General features: G+C 42.7%; 1 protein-coding gene across 6 annotated transcripts in view; it reads right to left on the bottom strand.

The window, feature by feature from the left end:
- Window positions 1-12521, bottom strand: part of LOC112247046 (synaptotagmin-7) — a 107053-nt gene extending 94532 nt beyond the window's left edge. For 2 of the 6 annotated variants that reach the window (XM_042321135.1, XM_042321134.1), the window contains exon 1: window positions 12109-12516. Coding sequence is in view for 4 of the 6 variants with exons in the window: in XM_042321132.1 (XP_042177066.1) it covers window positions 12109-12142 (34 nt within the window). In the remaining 2 variants the exon portion in view is untranslated. Of the gene's footprint in view, window positions 1-12108 lie in introns of all 6 variants that reach the window. The other 4 variants (XM_042321132.1, XM_042321131.1, XM_042321133.1 and 1 more) reach the window with 4 other exon arrangements.
- Between the last annotated feature and the right edge of the window lie 4201 nt (window positions 12522-16722).

Genomic DNA, 16722 nt, shown 5'->3' with positions numbered 1-16722 from the left:
GGCCCGTCAGGAAGTCCAGTACCCAGTTGCACAGGGCGGGGTCGAGACCCAGGGTACGAGCTTGATGACGAGCTTGGAGGGTACTATGGTGTTGAATGCCGAGCTGTAGTCGATGAACAGCATTCTCACATAGGTATTCCTCTTGTCCAGATGGGTTAGGGCAGTGTGCAGTGTGGTTGAGATTGCATCGTCTGTGGACCTATTTGGGCGGTAAGCAAATTGGAGTGGGTCAAGGGTGTCAGGTAGGGTGGAGGTGATATGGTCCTTGACTAGTCTCTCAAAGCACTTCATGATGACGGATGTGAGTGCTACGGGCGGTAGTCGTTTAGCTCAGTTACCTTAGCTTTCTTGGGAACAGGAACAATGGTGGCCCTCTTGAAGCATGTGGGAACAGCAGACTGGTATAGGGATTGATTGAATATGTCCGTAAACACACCGGCCAGCTGGTCTGCGCATGCTCTGAGGGCGCGGCTGGGGATGCCGTCTGGGCCTGCAGCCTTGCGAGGGTTAACACGTTTAAATGTCTTACTCACTTCGGCTGCAGTGAAGGAGAGACCGCATGTTTCCGTTGCAGGCCGTGTCAGTGGCACTGTATTGTCCTCAAAGCGGGCAAAAAGTTATTTAGTCTGCCTGGGAGCAAGACATCCTGGTCCGTGACTGGGCTGGGTTTCTTCCTGTAGTCCGTGATTGACTGTAGACCCTGCCACATACCTCTTGTGTCTGAGCCGTTGAATTGAGATTCTACTTTGTCTCTGTACTGGCGCTTAGCTTGTTTGATAGCCTTGCGGAGGGAATAGCTGCACTGTTTGTATTCAGCCATGTTACCAGACACCTTGCCCTGATTAAAAGCAGTGGTTCGTGCCTTCAGTTTCACACGAATGCTGCCATCAATCCACGGTTTCTGGTTAGGGAATGTTTTAATCGTTGCTATGGGAACGACATCTTCAACGCACGTTCTAATGAACTCGCACACCGTATCAGCGTATTCGTCAATGTTGTTGTCTGACGCAATACGAAACATCTCCCAGTCCACGTGATGGAAGCAGTCTTGGAGTGTGGAGTCAGCTTGGTCGGACCAGCGTTGGACAGACCTCAGCGTGGGAGCTTCTTGTTTTAGTTTCTGTCTGTAGGCAGGGATCAACAAAATGGAGTCGTGGTCAGCTTTTCCGAAAGGGGGCGGGGCAATTTGAGTCTATTGAAGGTGTACCTGTGGATGTATTTCAAGGCCTACCTTCAAACTCAGTGCCTCTTTGCTTGACAGCATGGGGAAATCAAAAGAAATCAGACAAGACCTCAGAAAAAAATTGTAGACCTCCACAAGTCTGTTTCATCCTTGGGAGCAATTTCCAAACGCCTGAAGGTACTACGTTCATCTGTACAAACAACGGACCACGCAGCCGTCATACCACTCAGGAAGGAGACGCGTTCTGTCTCCTAGAGATTAACGTACTTTGGTGCAAAAAGTGTAAATCAATCCCAAAACAACAGCAAAGAACCTTGTGAAGATGCTGGAGGAAACAGGTACAAAAGGATCTATATCCACAGTAAAACGAGTCCTATTTCGACATAACCTGAAAGGCTGCTCAGCATAGAAGAAGCCACTGCTCCAAAACCGGCATAAAAAAGCCAGACTACGGTTTGCAACTGCACATGGGGACAAAGATCATACTTTTTGGAGAAATGTCCTCTGGTCTGATGAAACAAAAATAGAGCTGTTTGGCCATAATGACAATCGCTATGTTTGGAGGAAAAAGGGGGAGGCTTGCGAGCCGAAGAACACCATCCCAAACGTGAAGCACAGGGATGGCAGCATCATGTTGTGGGGTGCTTTGCTGCAGGAGGGACAGGTGCACTTCACAAAATGATGTGTATATATTGAAGCAACATCTCAAGACATCAGTCAATAAGTTAAAGTTTGGTCGCAAATGGGTCTTCCAAATGGACAATGACCCAAAGCATACTTCCAAAGTTGTGGCAAAATGGCTTAAGGACAACAAAGTCAAGGTATTGGAGTGGCCATCACAAAGCCCTGACCTCAATCCCATAGACAATGTGTGGGCAGGACTGAAAAAGCGTGTGTGAGCAAGGAGGCCTGCAAACCTGACTCAGTTACACCAGCTCTGTCAGGAGGAATGGGCCAAAATTTACCCAACTTTTTGCAGGAAGCTTGTGGAAGGCTACCTGAAATGTTTGACCCAAGTTAAACAATTTAAAGGCAATGCTACCAATACTATTTGAGTGTATGTAAACTTCTGACCCACTGGGAATGTGAAGAAAGAAAAACTGAAATAAATTATTCTCTCTACTATTATTCTGACATTTCACATTCTTATAATAAAGTGGTGATCTAACTGACATAAAACAGGGATTTTTTTCTTGGATTAAATGTCAGGAATTGTGAAAAACTGAGTTTAAATGTATTTGGCTAAGGTGTATGTAAACTTCCGACTTCAACTGTGTCACGTTCTGACCTTTATTTCCTTTGTTTTGTATTTAGTTAGTATGGTCAGGGCGTGAGTTGGTTTGGCAGTCTATGTTTGATTTTCTATGATTTGGGGATTTCTATGTTTCGGCCTAGTATGGTTCTCAATCAGAGGCAGGTGTCATTAGTTGTCTCTGATTGAGAATCATACTTAGGTAGCCTGGGTTGCACTGTTTGTTTGTGGGTGATTGTCTATGTTGATTGCTTGTTTCAGCGCAGTTTGCATTTAGCTTCACAGTTGTTCTTTTGTTTTTTGTATAGTGTTTCAGTGTTCAGTTCTTTTTTTAATTAAACATTCAACATGAACACATACCACGCTGCATTTTGGTCCTCTGATCCTTCTCGCCTCTCCTCTTCAGATGAAGAGGAGGAAGACCGTGACAAACTGTATATTCCGGACACTAACATTGCTTGTCTGATATTTCTGAATCATATTTTTTGTTTTTACTTTGGGGATTATGTCTTTATTATTGTATTGCTAGATATTACTGCACTGTTGGAGCTAGAAACATAAGCATTTCGCTGCACCTGCGATAACAACTTAAAATCTGTGTACTCAACCAATACATTTTGATTTGGTCTGATACAGTAAAATACACCTAAATGCAGTCCATTACCATTATCAACATCCAAAACAAATGGAGCTAAGAACTTTTATAAATAGAAACAAAACAATGCATCACTCCCGTTTCCCTCTCTCATTCCCTTCTTACTCGCTCTATTTTACTGTCCATGTAGTCTCTGGGAACCACCACACCTTCAATGAGCTCACTGATTAAAAGGCATACATTCTCTTTCTTTTCTGCCTCTTTACAAGCACTCACTTCTGGGAGGCATAGCCTAGATGATCTCTCAGAGTACTGACCCCCTCTCCCTCCCTCTATCTCCAATTCTCATTTTCCATCTATCTCCATAAACCTTTTTTTCCGCTAATATCATTCTCAACAAACACTTGCTGCTGAGAGAGAGTTTCTTGCCTGTGCCTCACCAGATTTCATCATTACCTCTTCCCTTCCTGGTGCTCTGCCTGAATGTATGCATCTACTTGTGGATAATCATTAGACAAGAAGACAGGGAGGCAGTGGTGGCAAGGGGAAGAGCAAGCAGGAGAGCCCGAGCTGAGGACAAGAGGGTCACTGGGGGAAGAGAGGATAGATGGTGACTTGAGTCGTGCACATAAGAGACACCACCGTCTCTAGTGAACTAGAGTGTTATGCAACAGTAGAGACACCACCTTCTCTAGTGAACCAGAGTGTTATGTAACAGTAGAGACACCACCGTCTCTAGTGAACCAGAGTGTTATGCAACAGTAGAGACACCACCGTCTCTAGTGAACCAGAGTGTTATGTAAAATTAGAGACACCACCGTCTCTAGTGAACCAGAGAGTGTTATGTAAAAGTAGAGACACCACCATCTCTAGTGAACCAGAGTGTTATGCAACAGTAGAGACACCACCGTCTCTAGTGAACCAGAGTGTTATGTAAAAGTAGAGACTCCACCGTCTCTAGTGAACCAGAGTGTTATGCAACAGTAGAGACACCACCGTCTCTAGTGAACCAGAGTGTTATGTAAAAGTAGAGACACCACCGTCTCCAGTGAACCAGAGTGTTATGCAACAGTAGAGACACCACCGTCTCTAGTGAACCAGAGTGTTATGTAAAAGTAGAGACACCACCGTCTCTAGTGAACCAGAGTGTTATGTAAGAGTAGAGACACCACCGTCTCTAGTGAACCAGAGTGTTATGTAAAAGTAGAGACACCACCGTCTCTAGTGAACCAGAGAGTGTTATGTAATAGTAGAGACACACGTGTGTAAGCATACGCCCATCCTAATTTACCCACTTACACGCACGCACGAACACACACGCATACCTCTCTCCTTTCCTCTTGAATCTAAATTCCGTTCAATCCAAGTCAGGCTCCGTCTTGGTTAATCAATTTGACGGTTTACTGAGGCTGTGTGGGACAATGTCTGACCCAGGCAAAACACCATTCCATGCCCTGCTTCCCATCCATGCTTTTCTCACTTTCTGTCTCTCTCAAATCACATTGCCCTCGTATCACAAGTCTCACTTTCTTTATATATTTACCAGTCTGATTTCCCATCTTTCTGTCTCATCTTTGCCTTTTGTGTAAAAACAAACAGAACCACATCTTCTCCAATCCTGCCTTCCAGTCTCTGTACTCCCTGAGTCTGTATGATAGTGAAAGAAACTGATCTCTGTGCCTTCCCCCCATTACACACCAGAGTTATACCACCACTGGATAAAAATACATTCATTTCAGATGGCTATTATTGCCAGCACCTGATTAATAGCTGCTTTTTCCTCCCTCCCTCCCTCCATCTCTCTCTCTACTCTCCCTCTTTTCAGCTCCTCCTCCCTCTCCTCATATAAAACACTGATAAGTTAGATGATTGGAGCTCATTATTTCTCCTTTTAAGAAATGTAATATTAACAAGACATTTGACAATGGATCTGGATACTGGTATTAATAGGCAATTACCTCAGACATTTACAAACTGCTGGGATGGAAAAAGCTCCTCAGCATGACTGACCAATGTGTGTGCATCCTTCTCCCCGTTTATCCCCTCCCTCCTTCCCTACTGTCTCCCTCCCTCCTGTCTCCCTCCCTCCCTCCATGCCTACTGTCTCCCTCCCTCCCTCCTTCCCTACTGTCTCCCTCCCTCCCTCCATGCCTACTGTCTCCCTCCCTCACCATCTCTCCTCTGTGTCTGGCCCTGACAGAGTCACGGTGCTACAATCTGCCAGAACATCTCTTATCCACAGAACGGATGATAGAACTAGAGCGATGCCATGGCAAACTCCCAGATCACTAAAGACACAGTAGAGTGAAACCATTTCACTGTCCTCCACTATCAACGATCCAGCCCACATGAGACAGGGCGCACTAGACAGACATTACAGACACCCTGCAGCCAAGCTATCACAGATTCCATCCACACTAGAACACATCAGATAAAGGTCATAAAAAGGGCATGGAGTGTATCTGCAGTACAGGTGGTTATGTGAGTAGTCCATGTCCAAAAACACAGACTTTGTGAACGTAGCTAGATCTAAGCTGATAATTAATGTATTGTATATGCATAATGGCCACAATGCTTTGAAAGGAATGGCAGTTTGTTTTCCAGTGAAGAAATATTACCCTGATCTAACTTATCTAACATGGGAGACCTGAACACGTTAGATAAACGTCCTGACATCTAACACAATACCTCCGACCTTCTTCCAGTGTTTGGATTATTGCTCTGCTATGACAGAGCCACCCTGCAGGAATACTAATAAACAGGATGGATAAAGGTGATAAACCCTCCATCAATTACATAACATTTTACATACAGTTGAAGTCGGATGTTTACATACACTTATGTTGGAGTCATTAAAACTAGTTTTTCATCCACTCCACAAATGTCTTGTAAACAAACTAGAGTTTTAGCAAGTCGGTTAGGACATCTACTTTGTGCATGACACAAGTAATTTTTCCAACAATTGTTTACAGACAGATTATTTCACTTATAATTCACTGTATCACAATTTCAGTGGGTCAGAAGTTTACATACACTATGTTGACTGTGCCTTTATACAGCTTGAATAATTCCAGAAAATTATGTCATGGCTTTAGAAGCTTCTGGTAGGCTAATTGACATAATTTGAGTCAATTGGAGGTGTACCTGTGGATGTATTTCAAGGCCTACCTTCAAACTCAGTGCCTCTTTGCTTGACATCGTGGGAAAATCAAAAGAAATCAGCCAAGACCTCAGAAAAGAAATTGTAGACCTCCACAAGTATGGTTCACCATTGGGAGCAATTTCCAAATGCCGGAAAGTACCATGTTCATTTGTACAAACAATAGTATAAAACAGCATGGGACCATGCAGCCGTCATACCGCTCAGGAAGGAGACGCGTTCTGTCTCCTAGAGATTAATATACTTTGGTGCGAAAAGTGCAAATCAACCCCAGAACAACAGTAAAGGACCTTATGAAGATGCTGGAGGAAACAGATACAAAAATATCTATATCCACAGTAAAACGAGTCCTATATCGACATCACCTGAAAGGCTGCTCAGCAAGGAAGAAGCCACTGCTCCAAAACCGCCATAAAAAAGCCAGACTACAGTTTGCAACTGCACATGGGGACAAAGATCATACTTTTTGGAGAAATGTCCTCTGGTCTGATGAAACAAAAATATAACTTTTTGGCCTTAATGACCATCGCTATGTTGGAGGACAAAGGGGGATGCTTGCAAGCCGAAGAACAACATCCCAACCGTGAAGCACGGGGGTGGCAGCATCATGGTGTGGAAGTGCTTTGCTGCAGGAGGGACTGGTGCTCTTCACAAAATAGATGGCATCATGAGGGTGGAAAAGTATGTGTATATATTGAAGCAACATCTCAAGACATCAGTCCGGATGTTAAAGCTTGGTCGCAAATGGGTCTTCCAAATGGACAATGACCCCAAGCATACTTCCAAAGTTGTGGCAAAATGGCTTAAGGACAAATTCAAGCTATTGGAGTGGCCATCACAAAGCACTTACCTCAATCCTATAGAAAATGTGTGGGCATGTCACACCCTGACCTTAGTTATCTTTGTTTTCTTTAATATTTTGGTTAGGTCAGGGTGTGACAAGGGGTGGTTTGTTGTGTTTTTTTCCTGTCTAGGGTTTTTGTATGTTTATGGGGTTGTTTACTAGTCTAGGTGTTTTGTATGTCTATGTTTAGTTGCCTGTGTCAGCACTATTATTATAGCTTCACGTTCGTTTTGTTGTTTTTGTAAGTTTGTTTATGTTTCTTCATTTCATTAAAGAAGATGTATTCTCATCACGCTGCGCCTTGGTCTCATCGCTATAACGAACGTGACAGGGCAGAACTGAAAAAGCGTGTGCGAGCATTGAGGCCTACAAACCTGACTCAGTTACACCAGCTCTGTCAAATGGAATGGGCTAAAATTCACCCAACTTATTGTGGGAAGCTTGTGGAAGGCTACCCAAAACATTTGACCAAAGTTAAACAATTTAAAGGCAATGCTACCAAATATTAATTGAGTGTATGTAAACTTCTGACCCACTGGGAATGTGATGAAAGAAATAAAAGCTGAAATAAATCACTCTATTATTATTCTGACATTTCACATTCTTAAAATAAAGTGGTGATCCTAACTGACCTAAGACAGGGATTTTGTTACTAGGATTAAATGTCAGGAATTGTGAAAAATTGAGTTTAAATATATTTGGCTAAGGTGTATGTAAACTTCCGACTTCAACTGTATACCATTAATATGACATTTATCATAGCATTATTAATGGTATGTTTAGATTTTGGCCGCAAGCAGGCTCAAGATTCTGAAATCACAGAGAAACCTTCTATACTTTTTTCCTTGGCTTTGTGACCTCTATAAATAATGGTAGGAATTTCATCAGAAAATATTTATCACCGTGTTGAGCTTCCACCTAACCCCACTGACCAAAACCTACAACCCCCTAAAACTGCTTTTCCACGGAAAGGCCATTGGTTGTGGCGGTTGAAGAATTCAAGACTACATAGTAGTAGTTATTGCTGTTGTCTGATAAGTGAGTTAGGGTTCAGATGTGGTCTAATCTTTACCTAGGGCTGAGATTAACCAGAGTCAATAGCGCCAGTGTGTGCCGATGTCAGATCACCTGCCACTGCAGGGATCCCCCCACAGCACAGCACAGGCTGCCTGTCAGGGAACCATTCCTGATGGGAAATAGATTCCCCGCTGGGAGATGGATTGGTGGAAACCATTCCAGAGTGGAATTAAGACATGGTGGACATTCTGGATTCCACAGCTTTGTAGTCCTCTGTGAAAGCCAACATTTTGGATGTATGTGATATACTAATAACGGAGGGACAGACATCTGTATTGGAAAGGATTGCTGTGCAATAAACACACCATCATCTAACTGTCATATTGGCCATCCAGTGTGTGGTGCAATTTGACAGAATTGTGCTAAAATTAATCAACTTAAAAAAATATTATTTGACTGTTCATGATATTCAGGCCTACCTGTGTCATGTTGTTCTTTTCCCCACTTGTTATAGATAGAATCATACGATTAGAAAATATATTATGATACATCTATAGGCAAACATGAATTATGCCAACAACCATCCATGAAACCTGCCAGTAAAACACTTGTCTAATATAGACCTTTCGCCCCACCCGAGACAGGGAAAGGGAGACAGAGCATTCCATGACTATGTGTATTTTCACACATCCACTGCAGTGCCAGTGGCCTTGTGAGGAAAGGAAAAGCTGCCTACACTTATCCCTGTAATGAAATAGTTAGATTCTGCCCAAAGCTGCCAGGGGCACAAAGTATTTCAAACAACTGACAAAGCTTTTTCACACAATCTGAGTCTTAATCATTTTGCCTACTTCTATAACCTGCATAGGTTATCTAGCATACCCCTTTACCTGTTCAATTGTCATTTTAATGAGGGTGTCATTTTTACTGTTGTAAATCACACATCTCAATATACTGCACTTACATGCCTAGGACATAAAAATTACAACACAGTACACGGGATACAGGCTAGAGGTCGACCGATTATGATTTTTCAACCCCGATTATTGGAGGACCAAAAAAGCCGATACCGGTTAATCGGACAATTTTTTATTTTTTTTGTAATAATGGCAATTACAACAATACTGAATGAACACTTATTTTAACTTAATATAAAATCAATAAAATCTATTTAGCCTCAAATAAAATGAAACATGTTCAATTTGGTTTAAATAATGCAAAAACAAAGTGTTGGAGAACAAATTAAAAGTGAAATATGTGCCATGTAAGAAAGCTAACGTTTAAGTTCCTTGCTCACAACATGAGAACATATGAAAGCTGGTGGTTCCTTTTAACATGAGTCTTCAATATTCCCAGGTAAGAAGTTTTAGGTTGTAGTTATTATAGGAATTATAGGACTATTTCTCTCTATACGATTTGTATTTCATATACCTTTGACTATTGGATGTTCTTATAGGCACTTTAGTATTGCCAGTGTAACAGTATAGCTTCCGTCCCTCTCCTCGCTCCTACCTGGGCTCAAACCAGGAACACAACGACAACAGCCACCCTCGAAGCAGCGTTACCCATCGCTCAACAAAAGCCGCGGCCCTTGCAGAGCAAGGGGAACAACCACTCCAAGTCTCAGAGCGAGTGACGTTTGAAACGCTATTAGCGCGCACCCCGCTAACTAGCTAGCCATTTCACATCGGTTACACCAGCCTAATCTCAGGAGTTGATAGGCTTGAAGACATAAACAGCAGAGCTGCTGGCAAAATGCACGAAAGTGCTGTTTGAATGAATGCTTACGAGCCTGCTGCTGCCTACCATTGCTCTATCAAATCATAGACTTAGTTATAACATGATAACACACAGAAATACGAGCCTTAGGTCATTAATATGGTTGAATCCGGAAATTATCATCTCGAAAACAAGACGTTTATTCTTTCAGTGAAATACGGAACCGTTCCATATTTTATCTAACGGGTGGCATCCATAAGTCTAAATATTTCTGTTACATTGCACAACCTTCAATGTTATGTCATAATTACGTAAAATTCTGGCAAATTAGGCGGCCTAAACTGTTGCATATACCCTGACTCTGCGTGCAATGAATGCAAGAGAAGTGACACAATTTCACCTGGTTAATATTGCCTGCTAACCTGGATTTATTTTAGCTAAATATGCAGGTTTAAAAATATATTCTTCTGTGTATTGATTTTAAGAAAGGCATTGATGTTTACGGTTAGGTACACATTGGAACAACGATAAGAATGTGTTCTTAACTGACTTGCCTAGTTAAAGAAAGATTAAATAAAGGTGTTAAAAAATACAAATCGGCGTCCAAAAATACAGATTTCCGATTGTTATGAAAACTTGAAATCGGCCCTAATTAATCGGCGATTCCAATTAATCGGTCGACCTCTAATACAGGCACATATCATGGCATCATAATTCATACACTAATAATAGGCCACACAAGCTCACAGAACAGGACCGCCGAGTGCTAAAGCGTGTAGCGCATAAAAATTGTCTGTCCTCAGTTACAACACTCACTACTGAGTTCCAAACTGCCTCTGGAAGCAATGTCAGCACAAGGCTGTTTATCTGGAGCTTCATGAAATGGGTTTCCATGGCCGAGCAGCTGCACACAAGTCTAAGATCACCATGCGCAATGTCAAGCGTCAGTTGGAGGGGTGTAAAGCTCTCCGCCATTGGACTCTGGAGCAGTGGAAACGCATTCTCTGGAGTGATGAATCACGCTTCACCATCTGGCACTCCAACGGACAAATCTGGGTTTGGCGGATGCCAGGATCCCAGAAGAGTGAAGGCTATTAGGGCAGCAAAGGGGGGGACCAAATCCAGATGAATTCCCATGACTTTGGAATGACATGTTTGACGAACAGTTGTCCACATATTTTTGACCATGTAGTGTAGGAACTTTTTGGAAGACTTGGTGAAAAAGTAAATAAGCCAGTAATTCTAGAATGGATGATGGAAAATGAACAATTCTCACATTTTCTGTGTTCATAAAAGTTTGCAATTTGCTTTTGCTATATTATGTGGATAGATTTAGGTAATTTTATAGAGTATAGTGTTCAGAAACCCACTTGTTCCAGACACCATCCTCTCAACAAATGACCCTCAATATATAGGCCTATTTTGCAAGTGATCTGTCACAAAAGGGATGTTCAAAGGGACACAGTGTTTATAGAACTAGGCCTTCTTATATATTCAGACTACAGCCAGTAATATTTATTGGAACTGGGTGATTTATTGGAAGTGCATTTTTCACTGCCATAATGAGTCCATGAATGAATAAAGCTGTTTTCAGCCATTTCACGTTTCACTGACAGTCTTCACAGAGGATCATTCAGTTCACACATTTCTCTCCCTGAGCAGCAGGTGTTTGCTGTCAAGGTGTGCAGCCTACTGCTGGCCACCAGGGGTGACACTTAGGGGCGGGAAGAGGGCCACTACTTCTCCATGTCACGCCCCCGATGCACGTGGGATACATTTCTTAAATAGGTGCCCCCCCCACAATATGCTATTCTCTCCCTCTTTCTCTCAGACAGGGGCACAAACACCCGTGGACATGATAGGAGATGAGATGACCTTGTGTGCTTTGCCCCTCAGTTTACCTGACGTGAAAACCGGTGACACTCCGGCATGTAGGCTGACGTTAACAATACTGAGAGAACAACAAGTGCACAAGCATCTTTATCTTACACCCGAGTCTCCATGCTGCCAGCCTTTGTTGTAGTCATTCCATCTACACAATTGCCTTTGGTGCGGTCTATGAACGATGATGTAGCCGTTGAATGTCATCCAGGCACATGACAAGGAATGTTACGAGTAAACAACATCATGGGCTATGCATGCTGATAGAGATGACACTAGTAAAATCAGCAATAACATGCTGCTTGTGTTATGGCGATGACTCCCAGCATCATTACTTGAGACCAACAAATCATACTCAAGGGCGTTTTTGAACGATCACAAGAGCCTCAAACAAACTAGCCTAAAAGGGAGACAGACAGTCTGGCATGGAAAATATAAATTGAGGTCTTTATCTCACCTTTGCTGTTCCCTTCTTCTCTGTTTAGATGCATGGCTGTTGCTTTTTTCAGTAAAGCTGTATTCTTATATTTTTATTTTTAAGGAATAGCCTTCGTGTTGAAAAGTCCAATTCCAATTTTGCTTTTTATTTCTGCCTTATATTGTCTTGCTACTCAACGAGTGCGCGTGGACGCGCGCGTATTTGAGCGTCCTCCCCGTATTTCGCTCGAGCAGGTAGGTAATGTTGGTGCCTGAATCTATTTGGGATTTCTCTCGCTCTCTCCTTTTTTTTCTCTCGCTCTCTCTCTCCAGTTCAGATGCGCTCAAAAGGGATGGTCGCAATAAGATTGCAGGGAGGAGACGGGCGGGGTGACGTGACAGCAGTCCGTGCAAAGTACTCGAGCTGGAGTCAAAATCCGTGTTCGGGCTATGGTTCCCGCCAGTTGATGGAACCGTACACTTTAATGTTGCCAATTTTTTAAAGGGATTTCCTCGTCACCAAATGTTACGCCCCTCGTTCGACCAAGTTAGGTGTTAGTCTACAATCACCATCCTTATCCTCACCTCAATCACTATTATCCCTTCATTTCATAAACATGTCCTTTGAGAATTCCAGAAACCGTCTCAGATGGCTAATATAGAGGGGTCGAGAGAGGGATTGATTCACCACAAAAAGAGACCTGGAAATGTGTGTGCCTTTGTGGCCTCATAGTTAACCAAACTGGAAATGTGCGAATAGGTGTCTGTAGATGTGTAGTCTCAGCCTGGTCTGGTTGGTAGTCTATGGGCGACAGGTTGTCAGTGACTCCCAACTGCATGTGGAAAATTAATTGGGGGTCGTGGGTGAGAAACGGTTGCCTTTTCTCGCGCGCACATGCTGTAGCCTACCATCTTCACATTTTTTGTGTGATTAACGTTGGTTCATCCCCGATTATTTGAGCCTGTTAATTTTAACACTCAATCTCTATTCGCCATAGGACTGTTATAGCCAATTCGAAAAGTTGATTTACTCACCGCTCACGTCCACCCGTAGCAACATGACTGACATGGCTCACCAGCGGTCCCTAGTGTTGTAGAACATCGAATAATTGTTATTTTATGAAGGCCTATTCAAGTTTGGTGTAGCCTAATCTTATTTCCGCATCTTCATTTGACCACATGCCAAATATTTAATGACGTGGGCTATCAATTACGCATTTAATTGATATTGATAAGTAGGCTAGCCCATATAAAATTGAGAAACATTTTAACTCTAATTTTACATTTTAAATGTTTTAAACAAAATGTGCTAAAGAGACTGGGTTGTATGCATACAAGATGGTCTATGCAGAAGCATCTACTTTTGTCTCACCCATCTTCCATTCCTTAACCTTGAGTGCTCAATAATAACGGAGGCCAATGACACCTCCATGAGATTGGAGTTGATATGCTGGCCCTTGGAGCGATGCTGGCCATGTGCCTCTTCCTGTCTCATTGTGAGCCTTTTGGCTGCAAGATAATGCTTTCTCTGTCCCAGAACTCAGTTGTCTGTCCCGCATCTCTCTCTCACTGACACTGAGTGTTCAAAACATTAACAATATTGAGTTGCACACTTCTGCCCTCAGAACAGCCTCAATTAGTTGGGGCATTGACTTTGCAAGGTGTTAAAATCGTTCCACTGTGATGCTGGCCCATGTTGACTCCAACGCTTCCCACAGTAGTGTCAAGTTGACTGGATGCTGTCAATGGCGTGCGTACTGGGAGCGGAGTCAGGTGCAGGAGAGCAGAGAGTTGTGAACAGGCGCACACTTTATTAAGGCAGGAGAAACCAACAGCCACTGGGTCGAAACCTCCAGCCAATGCAAAAGTGCAAATGCGCAAACAGTCACAATAATATTGTATAAACACAATGACATACCTCGTGAAATAAAACACAGAATAAATGCATACCAGTAAAGCGCGCCAACATAGACACGTAACACGAAACAATCTCACACAAAGACATGAGGGGGAACAGAGGAATAAATACATGTAGTGTGATTGGGGAATGAAAACCAGGTGTGCAGGGAACAAGACGAAACAAATGGATAAATGTAGCGGCGATGGCTAGAAAGCCGGTGACGTCGCCTGTACAAGGAGAGGGGCCGACTTCGGTGGAAGTTGGGACAGATGCCCTTTGGGTGGAGGACCATTCTTGAGACACAGGAGAAACTGTTGAGCATGAAAAAGCCAGCAATGTTGCAGTTCTTGAGACACTGAACACACTGGCTTTCAGATTTTTTTTTTAAGCCACCCATCAGAGTAAATGTCATTCTGGTTCATTTGCTCTGTTGTATTGTGAGCAAATGTTAAGGTTGAACACCGACACATGTGTTGCTTTAATGAGGCTTACACATACAGTGGGGCAAAAAAGTATTTAGTCAGCCACCAGTTGTGCAAGTTCTCCCACTTAAAAATATGAGAGAGGCCTGTAATTTTCATCATAGGTACACTTCAACTATGACAGACAAAATGAGAAGAAAAAAAATCCAGAAAATCACATTGTAGGATTTTTAATGAATTTATTTGCAAATGATGGTGGAAAATAAGTATTTGGTCAATAACAAAAGTTTATCTCAATACTTTGTTATATACCCTTTGTTGGCAATGACAGAGGTCAAACATTTTCTGTAAGTCTTCACAAGGTTTTCACACACTGTTGCTGGTATTTTAGACCATTCCTCCATGCAGATCTCCTCTAGAGCAGTGATGTTTTGGGGCTGTTGCTGGGCAACACAGACTTTCAACTCCTTCCAAAGATTTTCTATGGGGTTGAGATCTGGAGACTGGCTAGGCCACTCCAGGACCTTGAAATGCTTCTTACGAAGCCACTCCTTCGTTGCCCGGGCGGTGTGTTTGGGATCATTGTCATGGTGAAAGACCCAGCCACGTTTCATCTTCAATGCCCTTGCTGATGGAAGGAGGTTTTCACTCAAAATCTCACGATACATGGCCCCATTCATTCTTTCCTTTAAACGGATCAGTCGTCCTGGTCCCTTTGCAGAAAAACAGCCCCAAAGCGTGATGTTTCCACCCCCATGCTTCACAGTAGGTATGGTGATCTTTGGATGCAACTCAGCATTCTTTGTCCTCCAAACACGACGAGTTGAGTTTTTACCAAAAAGTTATATTTTGGTTTCATCTGACCATTCTCCCAATCTTCTTCTGGATCATCCAAATGCTCTATGGCAAACTTCAGACGGGCCTGGGCATGTACTTTCTTAAGCAGGGGGACACGTCTGGCACTGCAGGATTTGAGTCCCTGGCGGCGTAGGGTGTTACTGATGGTAGGTTTGTTACTTTGGTCCCAGCTCTCTGCAGGTCATTCACTAGGTCCCCCCGTGTGGTTCTGGGATTTTTGCTCACCGTTCTTGTGATCATTTTGACCCCACGGGGTGAGATCTTGCGTGGAGCCCCAGATCGAGGGAGATTATCAGTGGTCTTGTATGTCTTCCATTTCCTAATAATTGCTCCCACAGTTGATTTCTTCAAACCAAGCTGTTTACCTATTGCAGATTCAGTCTTCCCAGCCTGGTGCAGGTCTACAATTTTGTTTCTGGTGTTCTTTGACAGCTCTTTGGTCTTGGCCATAGTGGAGTTTGAAGTGTGACTGTTTGAGGTTGTGGACAGGTGTTTTTTATACTGATAACAAGTTCAAACAGGTGCCATTAATACAGGTAACGAGTGGAGGACAGAGGAGCCTCTTAAAGAAGAAGTTACAGGTCTGTGAGAGCCAGAAATCTTGCTTGTTTGTAGGTGACCAAATACTTATGTTCCACCATAATTTGCAAATAAATTCATTAAAAATCCTACAATGTGATTTTCTGGATTTTTTTTTTCATTTTGTCTGTCATAGTTGAAGTGTACCTATGATGAAAATTTACAGACCTCTCTCATCTTTTTAAGTGGGAGAACTTGCACAATTGGTGGCTGACTAAATACTTTTTTGCCCCACTGTATGTATGAGTACCTCAAGAGCCTATGTATATCCCAATGTTGGGATAGTTACCACTTTAGGGAAAGAGGATACCTAGTCAGTTGCACAACTGAATACATTCAACTGAAATGTGAATCAGAGAGGTGCAGGGGGCTGCCTTAATCTACATCCATGTCATCAGGGCCCAGGGAGCAATTGTTGTTGGGGATTAACAGCCTTGCTCAAGGGCAGAACACCACATTTTTCCACCTCGCCAACTCTGGGATACAAACCAGCAACCTTTTGGTTATTGGCCCATCGCTCTTAACCGCTAGGCTACCTGCTGCAATTATAACGTTATTAACTTTAGATTAAAGTGTGTAATTTGCAACAATATTCAAGAAATATTTTATTTTGCAATATACAAACTTAAAATTATGAACAGGAGTGACAATTACTCTCATGGATGGCAAAAAATAACTATATTAAAGCCACACCCATAATAGGCCAAGGCTCCTTAAAATAACCTAGAATTACATTAAAAAAGACCCAGCATGAAAGTGAATTAAAAAACAATTGATGGTTGAATTAACCCATATTTGGTAATCCAAACAACCCAACATGTTGGGTTATTAACGCAACCCAACTGGCTGGGTCAAAATAACCCAGCGTGTGGTCTGTCCAATATTTACCCAGCGC

Source organism: Oncorhynchus tshawytscha, linkage group LG04, assembly GCF_018296145.1.
Source record: "Oncorhynchus tshawytscha isolate Ot180627B linkage group LG04, Otsh_v2.0, whole genome shotgun sequence".
Classification (NCBI taxonomy): domain Eukaryota; kingdom Metazoa; phylum Chordata; class Actinopteri; order Salmoniformes; family Salmonidae; genus Oncorhynchus; species Oncorhynchus tshawytscha.
This window is presented reverse-complemented; position numbering and strand designations above follow the sequence as displayed.